General features: G+C 35.8%; 1 protein-coding gene across 1 annotated transcript in view; it reads right to left on the bottom strand.

Annotated features, from left to right (window-relative positions):
* Window positions 1-22,166, bottom strand: part of TMPRSS11E (transmembrane serine protease 11E) — a 33,890-nt gene extending 11,724 nt beyond the window's left edge. The window contains exons 1-5 of the mRNA XM_059066072.2: window positions 22,084-22,166; window positions 17,046-17,170; window positions 12,421-12,542; window positions 10,172-10,239; window positions 5,934-6,097 (exon numbers count right to left, since the gene is read on the bottom strand). Of these exons, the coding sequence (XP_058922055.1) occupies window positions 5,934-6,097; window positions 10,172-10,239; window positions 12,421-12,542; window positions 17,046-17,170; window positions 22,084-22,166 (562 nt within the window). The remainder of the gene's footprint in view (window positions 1-5,933; window positions 6,098-10,171; window positions 10,240-12,420; window positions 12,543-17,045; window positions 17,171-22,083) is intronic.
* Window positions 22,167-22,612: the final 446 nt, after the last annotated feature.

Genomic DNA, 22,612 nt, shown 5'->3' with positions numbered 1-22,612 from the left:
TTTCTCAGGGTATATGCCCAGTGCTAGAATTGCTGGGTCATATGGTAGTTCTATTTTTAGTTTTTTAAGGAACCCCCATACTGTTCTCCATAATGACTGTATCAATTTACATTCCAACCAACAGTGCAAGAGGCCTCCCTTTTCTCCACACCCTCTCCAGCATTTATTGTTTGTAGATTTTGTGATGATGGCCACTGTGACCAGTGTGAGGTGATACCTCATTGTAGTTTTGATCTGCATTTCTCTAATAATTAGTGATGTTGAGTATCTTTTCATGTGCCTCACCGCTATCTGTATGTCTTCTTTGGTGAAATGTCTGTTTAGGTCTTCTGCCCATTTTTGGATTGGGTTGTTTGTTTTTTTGATTTGAGCTCCATGAGCTGTTTGTATATTTTGGAGATTAATCCTTTGTCTGTTGCTTCATTTGCAAATATTTTCTCCCATTCTGAGGATTGTCTTTTCGTCTTGTTTATGGTTTCCTTTGCTGTGCAAAAGCTTTTACGTTTCATTAGGTCCCATTTGTTTATTTTTGTTTTTATTTCCATTACTCAAGGAGGTGGGTCAAAAAAGATCTTGCTGTGGTTTATGTCAAAGAGTGTTTTTCCTATGTCTTCCTCCAAGAGTTTTAGAGTCTCCAGTCTTACAGTTAGGTCTTTAATACATTTTGGGTTTATTTTTGTGTATGGTGTTAAGGAGTGTTCTAATTTCATTCTTTTACATGTAGCTGTCCAGTTTTCCCAACACCACTTATTGAAGAGGCTGTCTTTTCTCCACTGTATGTTCTTGCTTCCTTCATCATGAATTAGATAACTATATGTGCATGGGTCCATCTCTGGGCTTTCTATCCTGTACCATTGATCTATATTTCTGTTTTTGTGCCAGTCTCATCCTGTCTTGGTTACTATAGCTTTGTAGTATAGTTTGAAGTCAGGGAGCCTGAGACCTCCAGCTCAGTTTTTCTTTCTCAAGATTGCTTTGGCTCTTTGGGGTCTTTTGTGCTTCCATACAAATTGTAAAACTTTTTCTTCTAATTCTGTGAAGAATGCCATTGGTAATTTGATATGGATTGCACTGAATCTGTAGATTGCTTTGGGTAGTATAGGCATTTTCAAAATATTGATTCTTCCAATCCAAGAACATGGTATATTTCTCCATCTGTTTATGTTATCTTTGATTTCTTTCATCATTGTTTTATAGTTTTCTGAGTACAGATCTTTTGCCTCCTTAGGTAGATTTATTCCTAAGTATTTTATTCTTTTTGTTGCAATGGTAAATGAGATTGTTTCTTTAATTTTTCTTTCTTATCTTTTGTGGTTCATATATAGAATGCAAGAGATTTCTGTGCATTAATTTTGTGTCCTGCAGCCTTACCAAATTCATCAATTAGTTCTAGTAGTTTTCTGGTGCCATCTTTCGGATTTTCTATGTATAGTATCATGACATGTGCAAACAGTGACAGTTTTACTTCTTCTTTTCTGATTTGGATTCCTTTTATTTATTTTTCTTCTCTGATTGCCATGGCTAGGACTTCCAAGACTATGTTGAATAATAATGGCAAGAGTGGAAACCCTTGTCTTCTTCCCGATTTTAGAGGAAATGCTTTCAGTTTTTCACCATTGAGAATATTTTCCGTAGGTTTGTCATATATGGCCTTTATTATGTTGAGGTAGGTTTCTTCTATGCCCATTCTGGAGAGTTTTTATCATAAATGGGCATTGAATTTTGTCAAAAGCTTTTTTCTGCATCTATTGAGATGATCATATGGTTTTTATTCCTTCATTTGTTAATATGGTGTATCACATTGATTGATTCGCATATACTGAAGAATCCTTGCATTCCTGGGACAAATCCCACTTGATCATGGTGTATGATCCTTTTAATGTGTTGTTGGATTCTGTTTGCTAGTATTTTGTTGAGGATTTTTGCGTCTATATTCATCAGTGATATTGGTCTGTAATTTTCTTTTTTCTGATACCTTTTCTGGTTTTGGTATCAGGGTGATGGTGGCCTCATAGAATGAATTTGAGGGTGTTCCTCCCTCTACAATTTTTTGGAAAAGTATGGTGTTAGCTCTTCTCTAAATGTTTGATAGAATTCGACTGTGAAGCCATCTGGTCCTGGACTTTTGTTTGTTGGAAGATTTTTAATCACAGTTTCAATTTCATTACTTGTGATAGGTCGTTTGTATTTTCTAATTCTTCCTGGTTCAGTGTTGGAAAATTGTACCTTTCTAAGAATTTGTCCACCTCTTTGAGGTTGTCCTCATATAGGCATATAGTTGTTTGTAGTGTTCTCTTATAATCCTTTGTATTCCTGTGGTGTCTGTTGTAACATCTCCTTTTTCATTTCTAATTTTATTGATTTGAGTCCTCTCCCTTATTTTCTTGATGAGTCTGGCTAAAGGTTTATCAATTTTGTTTATCTTCTCAAACCAACTTTTAGTTTTATTGATCTTTGCTATTGTTTTATTCATTTCTATTTCATTTATTTCTGCTGTGATCTTTATGATTACTTTCCTTCTACTGTTTGGGTTTTCTTTGTTCTTCTTTCTCTAGTTGCTTTAGGTATAAGATTAGATTGTTTGTTTGAGATTTTTCTTGTTTCTTGACGTAGCACTGTATTGCTATAAACTTCCCTCTTGCTACATCCCACAGGTTTGGGTCATTGTATTTTTGTTGTCATTTGTTTGTAGGTATTTTTTTATTTCCTCTTTGATTTCTTCAGTGATCTCTTGATTATTTAGTGACATATTTTTTAGCCTCTATGTGTTTGTTTTTTTACAGTTTCTTTTCCGGTAATTGATTTCTAATCTCATAGTGTTTTGGTTGGAAAAGATGCTTGACACAATTTCAATTTTCTTAAATTTTCCACCACTTGATTTGTGACCCAAGGTGTGATCTATTCTGGAGAATGTTCCATGCACACTTCAGAAGAAAGTGTATTCTGCCACTTTCGGGTGGAATGTCCTATAAATATCAATTAAATCTATCTGATCTATTGTATCATTTAACAACACCCATATATATTCTGTCTACAAGAGACCCATTTCAGACCTAGGGACACATACAGACTGAAAGTGAGGGGATGAAAAAAGATATTCCATGCAAATGGAAATCAAAAGAAAGCTGGAGTAACAATACTCATATCAGATAAAATTGACTTTAAAATAAAAACTGTTACAAGGACACTACATAATGATCAAGGGATCAATCCAAGAAGAAAGTATAACAGTTATAAATATTTATGCACCCAACATAGGGGCAGCTCAATACATAAGGCAAATGCTAACAACAATAAAAGGGGAAGTTGACAGTAACACAATAATAGTAGGGGACTTTAACACCCCACCTACACTATGGACAGATCATCCAAACAGAAAATAAATATGGAAACACAAGATTTAAATGGCTTTGCATGTTGATACTGTTAAAAAAAAAATGAGACTCAAAATGGAGTGACTTGTGCTAAGTCCTACATCAGCAAACCACCTAATATCTAGCCTAATTGCAGTTTCAGCGTGTCTCAGGAATGTGACCTTTAATCAGTCAATCTGGAATTACATGGTTGGCACCAGTGAAGTAATCTGTCTGATAGACCCCACCTACTCCCAAATGAAGTTGCCCTTTCATGACACAGTCCACTCTGTTAGAAAGCTTCCTTGTCTCACCTCCTTCTGGCTATAAAAATCTTCCATTTTGTACAGCTCCTCAGAGCTCCTATCTATCTGCTAAGGTGGAATGTTGCACAATTTGTGAATCATTAAATAAAGACAATTAGATCTTTACATTTATTTAGTTGAATTTCTTTTCTTTTTTTTTTTTACAATACTACTAACAGGGCTGACTTCATGGGTGTGTGACTTGTGTATCTGCACTGAGTCCTGCTCTCAGCATGACCTCTCACTTGGTTTAATGCTCACTATCTTGAAATTCATAATAATTTTATCTCATAACATGTTTAGAAGTGAAGTTTGACAGGATAATAGAGACGGCATGGGCAGAGGAGATATACACAATAGGTGTGCCCACGGATTCTTGCTACCCCATTTGTATATATCATGCACAATATCCTACGAACTAAGAATTCCAGTGGACCCACAGTGTTTAGCAAACTCAAAGTGAGTATAAGTGTGTGATGTCTACCACTGTGTAAGCAGAGGGCAGTGACAGTCTCAGGAGGCTGTTTTCTGTTTGAACCAGAACTTGCTTAGAACACAAAAGAAGGCAATGGCATTCTAATAAACATGAATGACTAAGGGACCCTCTCATATCCTTTCTTCCTCCTGTTATTTCTCTGTATTAGCCAACAGCTTCAGCTGAAAATAATGACATAGAAGGATCTTTTGGTTCTTCCTCACATAAGCTGAAGGTAGAGAGCATTGGTAAAATGTGCCTGTATCAAGAAGGGAAATAAAAAATGTTGAGCTAAACTTCTGTAGTGTTTCCATTACATGGAACCAAAATACATGCATGGATGAGCTATGAAATACAGTTGTATAATTTTCATGATTCCAAATAAAAGTTAAATGCTTTTATATTTACATTTGAAATTGACATTTCACAATATAAAGGTGAACAGCAAAACTCATGCTAGTAATTTAAAGTTTGGATTTTTTCACTTAGAATATCATTAATTAACAAATAAAAATGCCATGATAAGTCGAGAGAGACCATGAAAGAAAGCAAAGTCTTGTATCTTAGTACCTTTAACAGCATTGTTTAATTGCTTTTCAAAGAGTCCTACACTTTCACTTTGCACTGGGCCCCACAAATTACGTAGCTAGCCCTGAGAATTGAGCCTCCTTTTCTAAGAAAGTAGAGGGGCTGACCACCAGGTTAGGCCTCTAATTACATCTGTCAGTTTTTATATCAGCACTTGTATTCATTCTTTCTACTTGTCCCCTATTCTGTAGTTTCTAGTGCTGCCATATCCAATATTCTATTCACTAGCCACATGCGCCGAGTGAGCTCTTGAAATGTGACTGAAATGCGCTGTAAATATAAAATATACAATAGATTTCAAAGCCTTATTACAAAAAAAATCTCATGAATAATATTTACATGAGCTATTTGTCAATATAAATTACATTGTGAATACAATGTAAATTACAGTAGCATTTCAACCTCTAGTCAGTTACATGGACTACTTGTTGAAATAGTACTACTTTGGATATATTGGGTTAAATATATAAATTATTTAAATACATTTCACATGTTTACTTTTACTTTTTTAATGTGGCTACTAGAAAGTTTAAGATCATACATGTGGCTGGCACACTATTTCTACAGACTAGCATTGTTCTTAGTTTTTAACAAGTCTTTTATTTCCCCTGAGGCTCTCCTATTTTTTTTACTTTCTAGTAATGAGGACCTATCACTGTTTATCTTGTCCCCCTGCCCTGACAAAAACAAAAACCTCAGATTTTTCAAATTAGTTGTAAAATATACCAAAAATAATTTATACCAAAAACTAAATTATAAACTTTTCATCAGTAAAGGGCCTAAGTAAAGAAGATAACAAGGTTTATTAATGACATTTGAAAGCAAATATGTGGATGGCATGAACCTTTCCACCCATCATACTCAGAACATAAAAAGTAAGCAACAAGAAAAAGAAGAGGAATAAACACACAAAGCCACTTTCTCCATTTATCATTGGATTCTATAGCTAAAGTGTAAGCCCCAATATAGAAAAAGAACACAGGTTCAGGGGTTAATGACAGACTTGCATGGGTGGTGTAAGTTTAAGGTAGTATTAAAAAATTTAAAACTTCATTAGAACCAATTTAGTCCCAAAGAAATATTCTGTTGGTGGCAAGATCCCTACAATGAAAGACATCCAAAAACTTTTAAAAAATCAGTGCCCAAGACCAAACTTAACATGGAGCTATTCGATGTAAGAGAATTGAACTACATAATAGGAAATAAACTTACTTTTAATTTTAACAAATTCAGGATTTAATTTATGGGGTCCTACAGCATCTTGCAGCTTTTCATGTAGAACACGTTGAATAATTTTATTTACGGTTTCAGGATCCTCAGTAGAGGGAAATCTAAAAGTCAGCAGCATATGAGCCAATACTCCATGTTCCTTTTGACTGTGGACCAAAAAGGAAAAAAAAAAAAAAAAAAAAAAAAGAGAAAGATGATTTTTAAAGATAAAGTTCCAAATAAGATTTATGGTAATATCAAACTCTATTTTTTTCTTTATCATTCATTTGAAGCACAAACACACACATAAAAAAATCCATAAATGCAATTTAAAAAGATCTAATTTGTTTTCTTCTATACTCCTATTGTTTGCCATATATAGAATTCCCATCTCAGCCTCTCTGATAAGCAACTAGTATACTCATGATCTCCCTTACCACCACAGGATCTAGTTAAATACTTGGGTTATTAATATAAAAAACAATTCTCTTGTCAACCATTCAAAATTATCAAATAAAATGTATGGTTAATATGAAATCAACTCTGGCTTTGGCGTTCAGGCTTAATTTCCAGTGGCTTAATTAAATCCAGTGATTTCTCCTAAGCAGCCTTCAGGCTCTCCTAAACAACTCCCAATCCTAAGGACATTAGAAAGCTTGAGCAAGTTGTTTTGACTTCACGTGATTATATTTCCAAGATAGAGTGTTAGCTAGCTTTAGCATTAGCATTATTTGAATGAACTACTACTTTGGAATCATCCTTTTTTTTTTTTTTTTGGAATCATCCTTGACTACACTTTCTCATTCTCTGTCAGTTACTCTACTCCTTATTTTCAAATGCAATCACTTCCCTTTTAGTCTGGGTTCAATAAGCTGCCTCAGGTCTGGACCCTGGGATGGGTGAGCCCAAGTGCATGGGCCCTGTAAGAGCCATCTCCCAGATGGCTACAGTTTTGTGGATCTCAGGACTCAAACCCTGTTCATTTTCAAAGTTAGATGTTTTGGAGGCTTATCTCTCAGGTGCACATCCTAAAAGTTGAGGTACCTGGTATGGGGTTTGAACCCTTCAGTCACCAGGGAGAATCTCTGGGTTTTGAGTTTTCTTCTGGTGTGGGTTGTTCTGAAGGGGTGGAGTTTATGACAAGATTGTATCCCATTGTCTCCAGCCTGCTTCAATGTTGTTTTCTTCTCACTTGCCCAATGTGTAGTATTTACTCAGCCAACTTTTTTTTTTTTTAAGAGAAAATTGTTTCTTATGTAGCTGCAAACTCAGTGTGTCCATGGGAGAAGGTGAGTTCAGTTCTTCCTACTTCACCATCTTGAACCAGAACCCCAAACGATTTTACTCCTCACTGTATACTTCATGAACTCCTATGCTCCCAAACTATAAGTGGGAATATAAATTAGAATCTCATTTTTGGAAGGCAGTTTATCTGTTATAAATTTCATTATCCATCTTCTCTGATGCAGCATTTCTGCTTTTAGAAGTTTAATCTTCAAATACACTCTTTTGTGTGCAAGGAGATATGTACACATATGTTTTCATAACCTTATTTTTAAATCAGAAAAATACGTAACAACCCAAGGGTTCATCAAAAGGGCATTGGCTAAATCAATCTTGACATATACTTGTAGTGAAATACTATACAGCCAGCTAAAGGATGGGAATAAAGACACAGACCTACTAGAGCATGGACTTGAGGATATGGGGAGGGGGAAGGGTAAGCTGTGACAAAGTGAGAGAATGGCATGGACATATATATATATACACTACCAAACACAGGGTGGATAGCTAGTGGGAAGAAACCACATGGCACAGGGAGATCAGCTAGATCCTAGAGGGGTGGGATAGGGAGGGTGGGAGGGAGGGAGATGCAAGAGGGAAGAAATATGGGAACATATGTATATGTATAAGTGATTCACTTTGTTGTAAAGCAGAAACTAACATGCCATTGTAAAGCAATTATACTCCAATAAAGATGTTTAAAAAAAAGAATGTAATAGATCTATATGCAGTCATTGGGAAAATGTTAAATATAAATTGTTAACAAAACGTATTATTTCTGGGTGTGAAATTATTGGAGAGGGGGCTTTCAGTTTCTATTTTTTGTAATACTGTGCTATTTGAATTTTATAAAATTTTCTATTGTTTTTGTAATCTGAAAAAAACAAATAGGACTTTAAAGAGATTATTGTTATATATCTCATCCCATTTCACTGCCTCAGCAACCCTATAATCTATTACTTACTCTTTCTTCTTTCTCTTAAACTATTCCTATACTAGCTGGCTAATAGAGACAAAAACAAACAAACCTCTCCCTCTACTCCAGCTATACAATTTATCTCACACCTTCATATCACAGAAAACCTTCTTAAATGGGTAAATTACATTCTGCCTCATATTTACTTCATTGCAGTCTGCATCCTCCCCTTTTGTTCCACTGAGTTGTTTCTCTGCTTGAACACTAATGATTTCCTCATTGACATTTCCAATGGATTCTTTCTAGTCACATTACTTGGTGGCTCAGGAATCTTGTCGATGCTGACCACTCACTCCCTGAAACGTTCTGTTGTTAGTTTCAGTGGTGCCTCTCTTGATTCTTCATTTTTCCTGCTCCTTCCCTATTTCCTAGGTTCCTATTTTTCTTCTATTTCCTTAAATACTGTCGTTCTTCAAGCTTTCTTCATCACCCTTTTTTTTCTTGCATTACCCCTTTTCTGAGAAATTCTGTTGACACCCACACTTTCTAATACTTTGAGTTGATGTTGAGCAAATTTATGTCTTCAGCTCAGTTTCCATTTCCTCCCTTACGTCAGACGCATATTTCAGGCTCGTAAGGTCCCTTAGTACCTCAAATCAACATCTCTAAGACTGACTTTATCTTTCCAACAAATTACACTTCTTCATATTGTAGTAACAGAAGAAAGAATAATGAGTAGCAAGATTTCTGGGATGAAGGGGTAAACAAAATAGAAAGTTATTTGGAAGACAGAATTGGTAGAACTTAGTTATTCATAAAGTGCGAGGGGCCCAGGAAAGGGAGAAGTGTGGGATGATGACTTCCAGGTTTCTCATTAGTGTGACTGGGTTTTTCATGAGTTGAAGAATTTTCTGTGGGCTTCCCTGGTGGCACAGTGGTTGAGAGTCCGCCTGCCGATGCAGGGGACACGGGTTCGTGCCCCGGTCCGGGAAGATCCCACATGCCGTGGAGAGGCTGGGCCCGTGAGCCATGGCCGCTGAGCCTGCGCGTCCGGAGCCTGTGCTCCGCAACGGGAGAAGCCACAGCAGTGACAGGCCCGCGTACCACAAAAAAAAAAAAAAAAAAAAAAAGAATTTTCTGTGGAACCTCCTTGTGGAGGTGTGCATGGGCAGGCATATAGTTCTAAAACTCAGGACAACAGTTTAGACTGGAAATAGAAACTTGGGTTTCAATAGCACATGAAACCATGATGTGGGTGGATGAAGTCCCCTTGAGAGAGTGAAAATTTAAGAACTGGAGAAGCAGATCTAAGAAAAAGTAAAATTTCAAACACCAAACAGTATGGAATTTTCAGGAGAAAGTGAGCAAACTAACACCTCAGAGATGTCAACTACGTAATAGACTGAGAAGTAACTTGGAGTTTTTGTCATTGAAATAATGTTGGAAATAGCTCTTGTTTTATTTTGAAAAATACAAATAATTTGTATTAAGACAATACATAAGATCCTCATATAGTATTTTGCTTAAAATGTTATGTTCTGGATTCTATTTATTGATGGTTGATGATCAGATCTGAGATCTTAAGTATTTGTAGAAAAACCGAGTGGAATGAAAGAAAGGAAAGAAAATTGGTAGGAAGGAGAACCAAGAGGAGAAGAAAAACCTCATCTACTACACTATTTTACATAGGACACTTATTTGCTATTAAACCAAGGGATGTGGCTTAGGTCCCTATTTGTGCTAATTAGGGTTTCCAAAAAACACACAAACAAATAAACAAAACAAAAAAAAACAGTTCTATAACATAGCCACCAATAACACTTCTGTCCCTCAAAATCATCTTGCAAATGCCTTCTTTTGAATTTAAAGAATGAGTAAGGCACATTGTAACTCATGACTTATACAGAGCAGTTACCAAATTAACATCTGTTGAATTGAATTATATCATATCATTAACACTTCAGACAGTATTTATTACTGACCAGGTTAACAGCTTTAGTTTTAAATTATATTCAGAAGTCAGCATTTTAGATCTACATACCTGAACTTGATAATGTGAGACTTCACAAATGCTTGCCTCAATGAAGATTTATGAAATGCATTTTTCACCTGTTCCAAAAATATTCAAAATACGTCAGCAAGGGTAATTTTCTGAAATTCTGCAAGTTGATTCAAAGCTTAAAAACATTTTTTAAAAATTTAAAAACAAAACACATTGACTGACATTTCACAACGTGCTGAACTTGAGGAATCTCTTTTGTATTCTACTCAGTGATTTCAACTGAACTCTGCCTTAGGAATTATAGGAGTTGGGGAACCATAGTAGGGGGGCCAGGAGTGACATCTTCTGTGTTACACGCAGAAAGAGACAAAAGAGAATAAACAGATTGGGTTTTGAAAAGTAAGAGTAGGCATCCACACCGTGAGATACAGATTTTTACCATAGATAAACAAAGGAAATGAAAAAATTCTGTCAAGTGGTAGGTCATAAAAATAAGGACAACCTATGGCCACACCATCCTGAACATGCTGGATCTCATCTAATCTCAGAAGCAAAGCAGGGTCGGGCTTGATTAGTACTTGGAAGGGGGAAATGAACGCATAATGGTGTCACATGGTTCTCAAACCTGGTGAAAAAGTTACCAAATATCCTGTCATAATCTGCACTCAATTCAGCACTCAAGATGCTCTTAGGAAGGCCCAAGTGAACTGGGATACATAGCCTAATACCGCCTATAAGGTTTATTCTAATACGGTGGAAGAATGTATTTTGTGGAGGTATGTCTTACTACTACAAATAAGAATTCTAGCCAACTTAAATTTTTAAATTAAAAGTCAAGATAAACACATCAAGTGTTTCTTGTTTTCACTGTATGGATATTTACCAAACACAGATATTACAAGCTGGTAATTGACTGACAGAAACAATGAGCCTTTTTATTCTTTCTTACATTTTGTTTGACTTCTGAGTCTTTGTGCCCAAAGAAAGTTACTTCAATTATGAGACAAATCAGCACAATTCAAATGAGTTCTCTAATGACATCATTCACTTGGAAATATTTATTTAAAGGTTTATTTTTTATCAAACGATTTCAAAATTATTAATTTTTAAGAGTATTAAAGTCCTATTTATATTCCTATATATTTAAGTCAGTCTGGATCTTATAAAAATTTTAGTGAATGGCACAAAAAACAAGGAAAATAGTTTCATCTTTACTTGATCTCTTTAGTTCCATTTCCTTTCCTTTAATGTATGTTATATTTTAAGGAGATATATATACATATATATGTATATATATCCTAAAATATAGCTCCTTAAAAAGAGCTTATTTGATATTTCCCTGGTTTGGTGTTTACAAGTACAAATACAACCAGGATTTGACTCTCTCCTTAGCAAAGTATCCAAATCCTCAGGCTCCTCGTCTACCAGGCAGTTTCCAGGTGAGCCACTGCCATTCTGTTCTCACTCAGGATATTGGAACTGGAAGACAATTTGGAAATTTTCTAGTCTAGTGCCTTAATTTTCACATAAGAACATTTTTCCAGAATGATAAAGAGATATGTCAATAACACATCACTGGCTAGTAAATGGTACTAGAACTAGGTGTCCCAACTCCTAGTTTAGGGTGCTTTCCATCACATCATTTCACTAATTACTTCACAGACTACCAGGAAAAGTCTAAATTATTCTCTAAGTAGTCTGACAATGAAGAGAAGTCATCACCCAGGCTCTTGCTCTTTTGGCCTATACTGCTAAATTTTCCACTATTTAAAATATTCAATTCATTCCTCAGGATGAATGTTGATGCGCTAAGGATAAAGATGAATGTCCAAGGATTTCCTATAGAATTATGTACCCAAAACTTGTCCAAGGTTGGGTATTTTTAAATACTAAGATACTTCTCAAGTATGTGTCTGAATAGTTTCAATCTTGTGTCCTTTTGCTAAAGGTCTCTTCTTTAGGAAATCAATGATACAACAGCTGTATTTTGGGTCACCCTAACATTCTCAAAATTTCTAGACTCTGCTGATCAATACTGTAGCACTAGCTAAGGAAGGGTGAGTAGGAGGTACAAAAAGAAATGGCTAAAAGTCATTAGGTTTAGCCCTGTAAGGCATATTCCTCCAAGTCATTTATTGTTAGTTTTGTCTTGTATCTCTCAGGTAGGGCGTCTCCCCATTTTGCAAGATATACAAGATCAGTTGAATGGATGTTTGAGAAGCTAGGATACTAAAAATTATGGTAAAAAGTGATAGCAAATACCCTAGAAGTGGGAATAAAATGCTTACCATTGATTCAATTTTCTGGCTCATTTCTGTGAAATTTTCAGAAGCTTCTTTTCCAAATTCACCATATAGTTTGTCACTTGTAAATGACAATGTGCTATAGTAATTGTAGGTCGTCCTTTGATCTACAAGGATAGAGGAAAAAACTCATCATATTTTTTATCATATGTGTGTAAAGCATCATCATTTCCCCATTTGGTAGTTGCTAGACAGACTGAGACAGGAAACAATGTCCTACCCTGGTCATCATCTCCATCATCCTGTTCTGACCTTCATGGTTATCTCAAAATAAAAGACAACAACGTTCATCATCATAAGATTTGGAGTATAAAAGCCTATGAAATGCTTGGTGTTCCTGTAGGCTAATTAGTCATGTGTTATCCATTCCTGAATAAGCCACAAGAAGCAGTAAGTCACACCATCTGAGCATATCAACAGGAATAGATTCAGAAGCTTCCCAAGAGTGAATACATTTTTATATTTTAAAAGTAGATTTCTTCCAGTTCCATAAACTACACATCAATTCTTGCCATAGGGAGTCTAGTGTAAGAATATTTATTTTGGATAAGGAGATGAGGGTAGGGATTAAAATGCTAGGAGCTCAGTATATAGAAGTTTAAGGAGGTAGAGTTGCCACTGGACATAACCCTCCAGAAACACTACTTAGTTTCACCTGGTTCCCTTGTCACTCCATTTATTTTCTCCCACCAGCCATAGGAATTGGTTTGTCTGTTTCTTTAGCCATTGTCTCCACTTTCTGCATCCAGTTCAAGCAGCCCATGTTTTTGGTCTGCTGAAGAATTAGTGCAACACAGCTTTTCCTCTACCCTCCTGTACATGAAGCAAGCACAGAGCTCAGAAGATTCATTCCATGAATATTCATGCTGACTATCTTTTCTGTGAGAGACTCTGTGCCAAGCATCTGGAACACGATGGTTGTGTATGGTTATGATAGGAAAACAGAGTGGGCCTCATCAATCTCAGGTACTCTCTTGCTTCTCATCCTTTCCCTCACTTAACCCCTGGACGGAAAGGAAACTAACATTAGACACCTGTGTCCCAAGTATCTTTGCATATCTCATTCAATTTAAAATAATTCCCATAAGAAAGTAGTAGTATCGACATTTAACAGATAAGGACTACCATCTCAGAAGTGTCAATAAATTGCCCAACCTCAACATGACATGGCCAGAAAAGACTGAACTGGGTTTCAAGCTAAGGTCTAACTCCCAAAGCACAAATTTTCATTATATATTGCTTCTTGGAGTGGAAAGGACCAAATATACTCACTGAGGCTATAGGATAAATCTCTAGTTTTACATGAGAGTTATATAAGAAAGAAAACTACCAGTAAATTCCAAAAGAACATTCTAGCCATCCAGAGGATTTGTTGGGACAGAAAGGGAAACCTCTGGTCAGACTCGGACAAGGCCTGGGGAGGGGTTGGTTATGCATAAAGGAGATGGATGACACTGTAAGGTCAGGGCAGGGTCTCCTGAGCATTAGCCACTTAAGTGAGGGTCTAGGGAGGATTTGCCTTCCTCCCTCTCTTTCACTGAATGACCTTGCCCTTGCCCTGAGGACTGATTGACCTGAAATGCAAGCAGATCACAATATACACAATTTCAAGTAATGTTTTTAATTTATCTAAATATTGACCAATAGTTTACTTTAGGTCTAAAGTTGGGCCCAACATGTATCCAGAGAAAATCATAATTCAAAAAGATACACATACCCCAATGTTCATTGCAGTACTATTTACAATAGCAATTGTGTTGTATTGTATATTGTATTGTATTGTAAATTTACTATTACAATACATGGAAGCAACCTAAATGTCCACTGACGAAGGAATGGATAAAGAAGATGTGGTACATATACATAGTGGAATAAGAAAGCCATAAAAAGGAATGAAATAATGCCATTGGCAGTGACATGGATGGACCTAGAAATTGTCATACTGAGTGAAGTCAGACAAAGACAAATATCATATGGTATTGCTTATATGTGGAATTTTAAATAGTGGTACAAGTGAACCTATTTACAAAACAGAAATAGAGTCACAGGTGTAGAAAAAAAATTTATGGTTACCAAGGGGGAAATGGGGGGAGGGATAAATTGGGAGATTGAGATTGACATATACTCACTACTAGATATAAAATAGATAACTAATAAGAGCCTACTGTATAGCACAGGGAACTCTATTCAATACTCTGTAACGACCTATATGAGAATAGAATTTTAAAAAGAGTGGATATATGAATATGTATAACTGATTCACTTTGCTGTACAGCAGAAACTACACAATACTGTAAATCAACTATACTCCAATAAAAATTAATTAAAGAAATAAAGTTGGGCCCAAGATTCTGCATTTCTAACAAGCTCCTAGATGAGGCAGATGTTGCTGGTACCTAACCACATGTTGAATAGTAAGGTTCTAAAGAGGAGGAAAACATATTCTTCTTCATCCTTAGACCTGTTTCTTTTCATTTATTAGATTGAATTACTTGAAATTGCCATTTATATAGGTTAAAAATGGTCAAATATCAGCAATTTTATATGCTTCAACCAAATGAACAACTTATCTATAGTCAATATTTTAATTTGCCTGATAGACTCAAATAGGTTGCTAGGTGTCAAAACATATTTCAAGTTACCAGAATTATGCGGCATGTGCAATTGTTGAAAAATATTATTGAGAATATTAACAGAAAAGAAAAATAAGGATGAACATGAGTTTGCTGATAATTTTCTAACAGCTTTTTGATTCTATAACCTACAATGATGTTCATAATAGATTCACCTGCTGTCATTCAAATCACAAAAGGGACAGAAACACAGTCCCAAAGGCCACAGGATAAAAACTGAACACACAGTTCTATGCTGTCCTGGGTTTTATGCCAAAATGATGCAGTCTGATCACCTCCATCTTTATCTGCCTGTTTCTACAATAGATTTGTTTGGCTCAGTTTGGTTATCTAGGTGTGCCAGCACCTAAATTCTCATGTGCTGTATCTACTCTGTTCTTAGGTTACATCTCTAAACAAAAGACAGGCCACAAATATGACAGTAACACATATCATAACAATTGCTGTTTATTCAGGTGTGCTGTGTGGGCAGCAGACGCTGTGTGTTCCATATTACTCAGCTGATCATTCCAATAATAGGGTACGCATTACCAGGTTTTTATTGTATGCATATGAGTAAGATTTGTAAGCCTTATAATACTTGGCTTGGGAAGAGGCCAAAGAGAAGTAGTAAGAACATTTTCTCTCACTGAAGTAATAAGATCCCTAACATGACTAGGAATTCCTTGTTAAGTCAAACAAACCAAAATATGCCACAAGGAAATATCGTAGGTGTGATTCATTTCTTTTTATCAATCAGTATTCAGTAAACATTAATTATCTAATATGTGCCTAATAAGTTCTTTAATAAGTTATAGAAATATAAAAATGAGTAAAACATAGGCATCCATGGAGAGGAATAATGATGCTTACAACATAATGGGACTTAATATATTCAGAACAGAACTGTAGAATTATAAAGTTATTTTAGCTATTCTTTTTATACTAAAAACCATGCTCCAGAGAAATTATCAAAATGCAGATAGTCTAAATTCAAAGACTTGCATGTGGGCAAATTCTACCATCCCCCCCCCAAAAAAAAATCTTTGAATACTTTTTCTTTCAGGAATAATCCACCTTGTTTAGGAAATTAAGATTGGATTTGTGTCTGCTAGTAGAAGATAACCAATTTACAGATCACCATCTCTCTTTACAAAAAAGCAACTGCTGCAAATTCCCAATTAAATTAGAATTGAGTGATTAGCTTCTTTGGTTACAGGGTCTTGAACATCAAAGCATTATCTAGTCACTAAGGGAGATATTAAACAAATAGGTCAAAGTGGAGTCAACTGATTAAAACCTGAGACAGAGTAAAAAGGAAACTTCAGAAGGGTTGTTATGCCCTAGAAGAACAGTTCTGAAGTACCCTGGGGACCTTTCTAATAACATAGCAGTGTTCAGGGTTCATCTAGCATGAAGGTACCTGATTACCACAGAGTGAACCTCTTTGTAATTAATATTCTCAGCATATCCTATCTTCTCTAATCACTTGCAATATATACCAAGATGATTTTAAAATAATGAATAGGCATTTATTCAACAATATATTACTATAAGCATTTTCCTGACTTACTAGTACAAAATAGAGCCTACTTCCCTATGCTCTCCAATTGTACAATTTATCGAGCTGTCAGGATTTCAATGAGTTGGAGTTATTTTAAATCAAGATGATTGTCCTATGACCTCAAACAACTCCGAACATTGGACTGTAGCTTTCCTATGGTTTTCCTTTAATTAAGACTTGATTATTGCTGTTAATGAATATGAAAACTAGCATGCTATTCCCAGCAGGAAGCATTGCTACATCAAAGATAGAAGAAAGAATCCTCCTTGGCTTGTGAGGATTAAATGAGTAACAAGGCAGGTGAAGAGTTCTTTGTACCAGCTATGCAAACAAATGATAGTAATGAATGAACAAGCTTGAGGCAAATCAAAACAGGTATGTAATCAGGAAATATTTGAGGTAAATCACATGATGCCAGGGCAACCCATACTTACTGTATCTCACATAATGAACGATGAGTCCAATGCACACTGCCAGGACAATCAGGGATATAAAGGTGATGAGACCAATAACCCAGGGCTCCAAACAAGCTCTCGTCCTGGCCCTCACTACCACTGGCCTGAGAAAGAAAGCAAACAGATGGATTATATTACAGTGCACAACCATGCCCACTCCTTAGGTGAAGTAGATATTCCTGGGGAGCTAATTCAGGACTCTCAGAAGGAAGAGTACTGTTTTGTTTTAGAACACACCCCAATCCCTGGCTGCTGAAGCCATTCCTGGTTCTGGTTGCTTGTCCTGAGGCAGGTAATTTGACTTCTCTGTATCTCAGTTTCCTCGTTCAAAAAATGAAGATGATAATGATAGTACCAATTTTATAGGATTATTGTAAGGATTAAATGAATTACCATATGTAAAGTGCCTACAACAGTGCCTCGCATGTAGAAAGTGCTATTTAAGAGTTAGCTATGATTTGCTGAGCCAGCTGTGTGCAAGATACCAAGTCGGGCACTTCCACTGTAGAATCTTAAATGGCCTATGATATATGTTACAGTTTGAACCATATTAGGTTCAGGGCAGAGTTTCTAATTCTATTCTCTTACTATTTTTCTGAAACAAACTTAGAGGATACACATAAGAGACAACCAGAGGTCTCTTCTAAAGAACCTGAGTGTTTGAACTAATATTTACCTCTAAACTTCAGCAATGCTGCAGGAAATCCCTTCTGCATGAAATTTCCTCAACCTCTCCCATTTGTTCTGCCTTCAAAAATACATGTTACTGAAAAATGTTGATGAACCTGATTTTTGTTTGATTAGTAAAGTTGCCGTTCCCTTGTGTTAAAATAGCTGCTAAACAAACTCAAAATTTAGAGAAAATCAAATAAGTCAGAGTTGGCCAAGTTGTTTAAATACGATGCTGTTATTTTAAGTTTCTTGAGGTATTTAGCATGTTGGTAGAATCAAGGCATGTGTTCTTATCTCCAGAGCAGTCTGGTACAAGAACTGAGAGAAAGGGAAGTGTTATCCTGAAGGAGCACCTGGGGTTGCTTCAGAATAAAGACAATTGAAGGTCCAGACCTTTCCTTACCAGCTTGGACAAGTTATTTAGACTCTGAACTAAGTTTGTTCATCTGTCAATAAGAGACAGCCTACCCATTCTGTTTAAAGCACATGGTTGACTGTTGGGACCCAGAATGAGATCATGAATGTGAAAACTTCTTGGAAACTGTGAAGCATTTCACAATAAATAATCATTACTTACAGAAATCAAGGGAACTCCGTTTCCTGGTGATACAAGACCAGGAAGTGACATAATCATTCTGGTCCCTGGCACACCATCATCCCATCTTGGCTCTGTCTCAATGTCCTGTTTGGTGGGAACACTGTTGCAGAAGTCAACAATATCATTGCTACATGACTCTGCCCTGCTGAAGTCACTGGAATGTAGTGGAAGGCTCCAGGGATTCTACTTGGTCTCCTCCCTTATTTCTGTGATATCCCCATGGGGCTGTAGCTGAGGAAACTATCTTTCTCTCCCCAATCTCTTCCATCTCCAGTTCTCCCTTGAGTGGGGTTCCAAGCACCTGTTCTAGAATGACAATTACTGTAATATAAAAAGACTTCTCCACTTCTCTTCTGTACATTTCTTACGTGAAAACATGCATAAGAAACTTATAAATTGACTCCTGTTCCTTCATCCCTGAATGCTTGCTATTCGTTTGTTGCAGAAGAAAGGAGATGCATATAGCAGACATAAGCAAAAGTTTGGAGGGAATATGGGGAGGGAAGGGCTTCTCAACTAGTTTCAACACATGCCAGATGAAGAATATGAATTTGTAAATGCAGGACACAATTGATGTTGATATAATCGTCAAAAGAATATGTAGAACTGTGAAATATAAGACAGAAGTTCTATTTATTCTACAATAACTCTTAATCAAGACAGAAAATTAAAAACAATGCAGCCATTAAATTGATGAGGTAGAGCTACCCATATTAACATGCCAAATGTCAATGATATATTTTAATGAAAAAATATTGCAGAATAATATGCATCCTATGTTCTAGTTTTTGTACATAATAAAACTATATGTGTAGGTGCATAGTGAAGTATATAGAAAGACACACAAAATTTTTGACAGTAAGAAGTGGAATAACAAGTAAGAGAGCAACTTTAATTTTAATTTTTGTACTTTTTTATGTTATGATGGATTTTTTTAAAAAAAGAAACATCATGGCTTTCGAATTAAATGAGAGAGAGAGAAAAAGAGAGAAAGTAACGAGGACAGTTATACATGTCTCTTTATGGAGTTCCTATCACTATCTTGTTTGAGGTACTGCTGTGTCTTCTTTTCCTGTCTCCCACCTTTCAAAACTATTTTAGGAATACTCTGTCTTTGGTGGCTTTGATGCAAATAATAGGGATAGTATGGGATAAAGAAAAAGAGAATCCATCAAAAACACTTTGAATAAACAGTTAAGAGACTATGTTTCTGATTCTGACCAAATTCATTTCTCTCCCTTATTTTCTCCATATGAAAAACAAGGATAAGAATTCCAGACCCTTCCTAACTTGATGAGCTCTTAGAGATAAAAATGATGAAGTATTTCATTACTTTAAGCTCCCCAGTAGAAAATCATTGTTCAAATAGTAAGGACTACTATTATTATCATCATTATTTTAATTATTAATAATAATGGTAATGACCACATTACTGAGATTTTTTCATTTGAAACATTCTCTCTTCCCTTCCCAGTCTGTATGAGATTGCTTTTCAAACTAATTCACCCTGTTTCTTAATTACTTTTTTTGTTTGCTCTCTCAGCAAGTGATTCCACACTGAATTGCTCCAAGTTAGATGTAGTAGAAGTGTGCTAAAAAAATTAATAAAATGGAGGAATAAATCTATTTTACATATCAACAGACACTTCTGTAACTAACCTCTTCCTGCACATAAACACTTGTCCAATCATTATTGGGGCCTGTTGAAACTTACATGAACCTGCTCTTGTAAAACCACCTTCAGACAGACTGGATAAATTCTAATAGCTTCAGTAGTATCAGATTTCTTTCTATGATTTTTTCTTTTCAATTGAGGATGTGTAATTAGACGGTGAATGTAACAGGTGAATATAGCAGTTAAAATATGGTTATATTTTTATAAGCTCCAAATTGCCAAAAGACAAGTCCAGATGTGCATTATCATTATCACTTCTTAATGTGTCTTTTTCTAGAATAGTATAAGAAAGAAAAGCAGCAGAAACAACAACAAAAAGAGGAGGGGATAAAACATACTACCACAAATAAACCACATGGCAAGCACTGGAGAACCATAAGTCATGGCTCACAGTGCTTCAGAGGAAAGTTTACCAAAACAAACGCTTTCCTAACACCACCACCATGGACCGATTAATAGTAGATGTCCAACTCGTTGCCCATTCTCTGTAATGGTAAGCAGTGCTGATATTCTTAGTTGGAATGTTTCACCAGCTCAGCCTAGCTGAGCTGTTTTGAATGAACACGTGCACAATATCTATAAAGCTGGTGATGCTAATGCATCATTAACTACTTAAGCCAGAGGTCAGCAAAGTTTTCTGTGAAGGTCCAGATAGTAACTATTTTAGATTTTCTGGACCACACACTCCCTACTGCAACTAGTCAGCTCTGCCATTGTACTGCAAAAGCAGCTACAGACAATACATATACAAATGAACATGACTGTGTTCCAATAAAACTTTATTTCTGTACACTGAAATTTGACTTTTGTATAATTTTCACTTGTCATGAAATATTTTTTTTTTATTTTGATTTGTTTCAACCATTTAGAAAGTATAAAAATCACTCTTAACTCAAGCTCAAAACAGGTCGTGGGCTGGATTTCACCCTTGGGCCATAGTTTACTGATGGCTGACATAAGCAATAGCCTACAAGTCAATGATAATTGTGTTGGGAAGATATAATAGTCTTTTCATTTTTTAGTCTCAACTGCATGGCAAATCTAATTTAGTGTGTCTCCAATCCCATTACCACTAACTTTGTTCTGATAATTGTCACTAAAACTCATCGTCCAGCTCGATAACAGGTTTCTCGTCTGCCTCCCCAATCTCTGAATCATTGTCCATTACAGTAAGTGCTCTTTCTGGAAGTGATAAAGCCAATGGCTGAGATCACTTGAAACCCAACTTGGCCTCAGTTAGCCTGGCATTCCCCCTCTTCCCCACGAGCTTTCTAGCTCTTTGCCTTTGTTCCTGCTGCCTCCTATATGGAGTAACTCAGAGTCTGTAATTTGCTTGCATGATAAAAGCCTTTGTACATTTAAGAACCAGTTCAGAAAAGTCCCCTTTATTTCAGTAAGCTATATTCACCCCTAAGTATCACATCATAATATACATTTTGAGCCCCTTGGGGATAATGTCTGTGCCTTACTTATCTCTTTATTCTCTAACCACTCTGATGCTCAATATATATTCACAGAGGGGATTGAACTGAAGTTGGTTAGGCCTAATTGAACTGACCATTTGTCAGTACCACAACATGGGTTTCAACCTCTCTCAAAGCACTTCTGTTCTGCCTTAGTCATAGAAAAGAACTTGGAATATTACAAAAAGAAAAGAAAGGTCACACACTGTGAAGAGTAATTACTATTTAAGTAAAGCCTGATTTCCATAAAACACTTTATATAATAATCAAGCTTTGTGGTTAATATGTCTATTTCACCTGTTTAAAATATATAATTTTCCAACTATGATTTTATCTATCTACAGTAAAGTGTTACCATAGTTCAGAAAGTGATAAATGAAAATAAGGAGACATTAATTTCAGAAGACACTTCTTATTTGCTGTCATTGAATGTATGTATATAATTACAATATCCAAACAAAAACATAAGGAAAGATACCACAATGAAGTAACAGCATAGTACCTCATGACATTACTAATTCCCTAAGTCAGCGCTTAAGTTTTAAAATATTAATTAATAAATATTTATTCAGTTTCTGTTGTGTATTTGGCACTAGCTCATTTCTTTACCTTATAGATTGTGCCTGCTTGTCTTGTTCACACAAACACTTCAGATGCTTTGTGCTTTGTGGAAGACTCGTATCAGCTGGCATTGGTGAGATCTTCAATCTTATAAGATTAGATTCTTATTATAGTCCAGAACAAGACTATTAAAATATCCAGGGTGGAACTAAAATTTTGAATACATGCTCATAGATCATATGTTTTCATTGCTATGTTTTTAAAGAAATAAAAATAAATTACTACTTATAAAATTACAAATAATCCAGAGGGAAGACAGCAGAAGCAAGAAGAACTACAATCCTGCAGCCTATGGAACAAAAACCACATTCACAGAAAGACAGACAAGATGAAAAGGCAGAGGGCTATGTACCAGATGAAGGAACAAGATAAAACCCCAGAAAAACAACTAAATGAAGTGGACATTGGCAACCTTCCAGAAAAAGAGTTCAGAATAATGATAATGAAGATGAGCCAGGACCTCAGAAAAAGAATGGAGGTGAAGATCAAGAAGATGCAAGAAATGTTTAACAAAGAC

Source organism: Kogia breviceps, chromosome 6, assembly GCF_026419965.1.
Source record: "Kogia breviceps isolate mKogBre1 chromosome 6, mKogBre1 haplotype 1, whole genome shotgun sequence".
Lineage (NCBI taxonomy): Eukaryota > Metazoa > Chordata > Mammalia > Artiodactyla > Physeteridae > Kogia > Kogia breviceps.
Note: the sequence above shows the minus strand (reverse complement) of the source record. Positions and strands in the feature narration are given on the sequence as shown.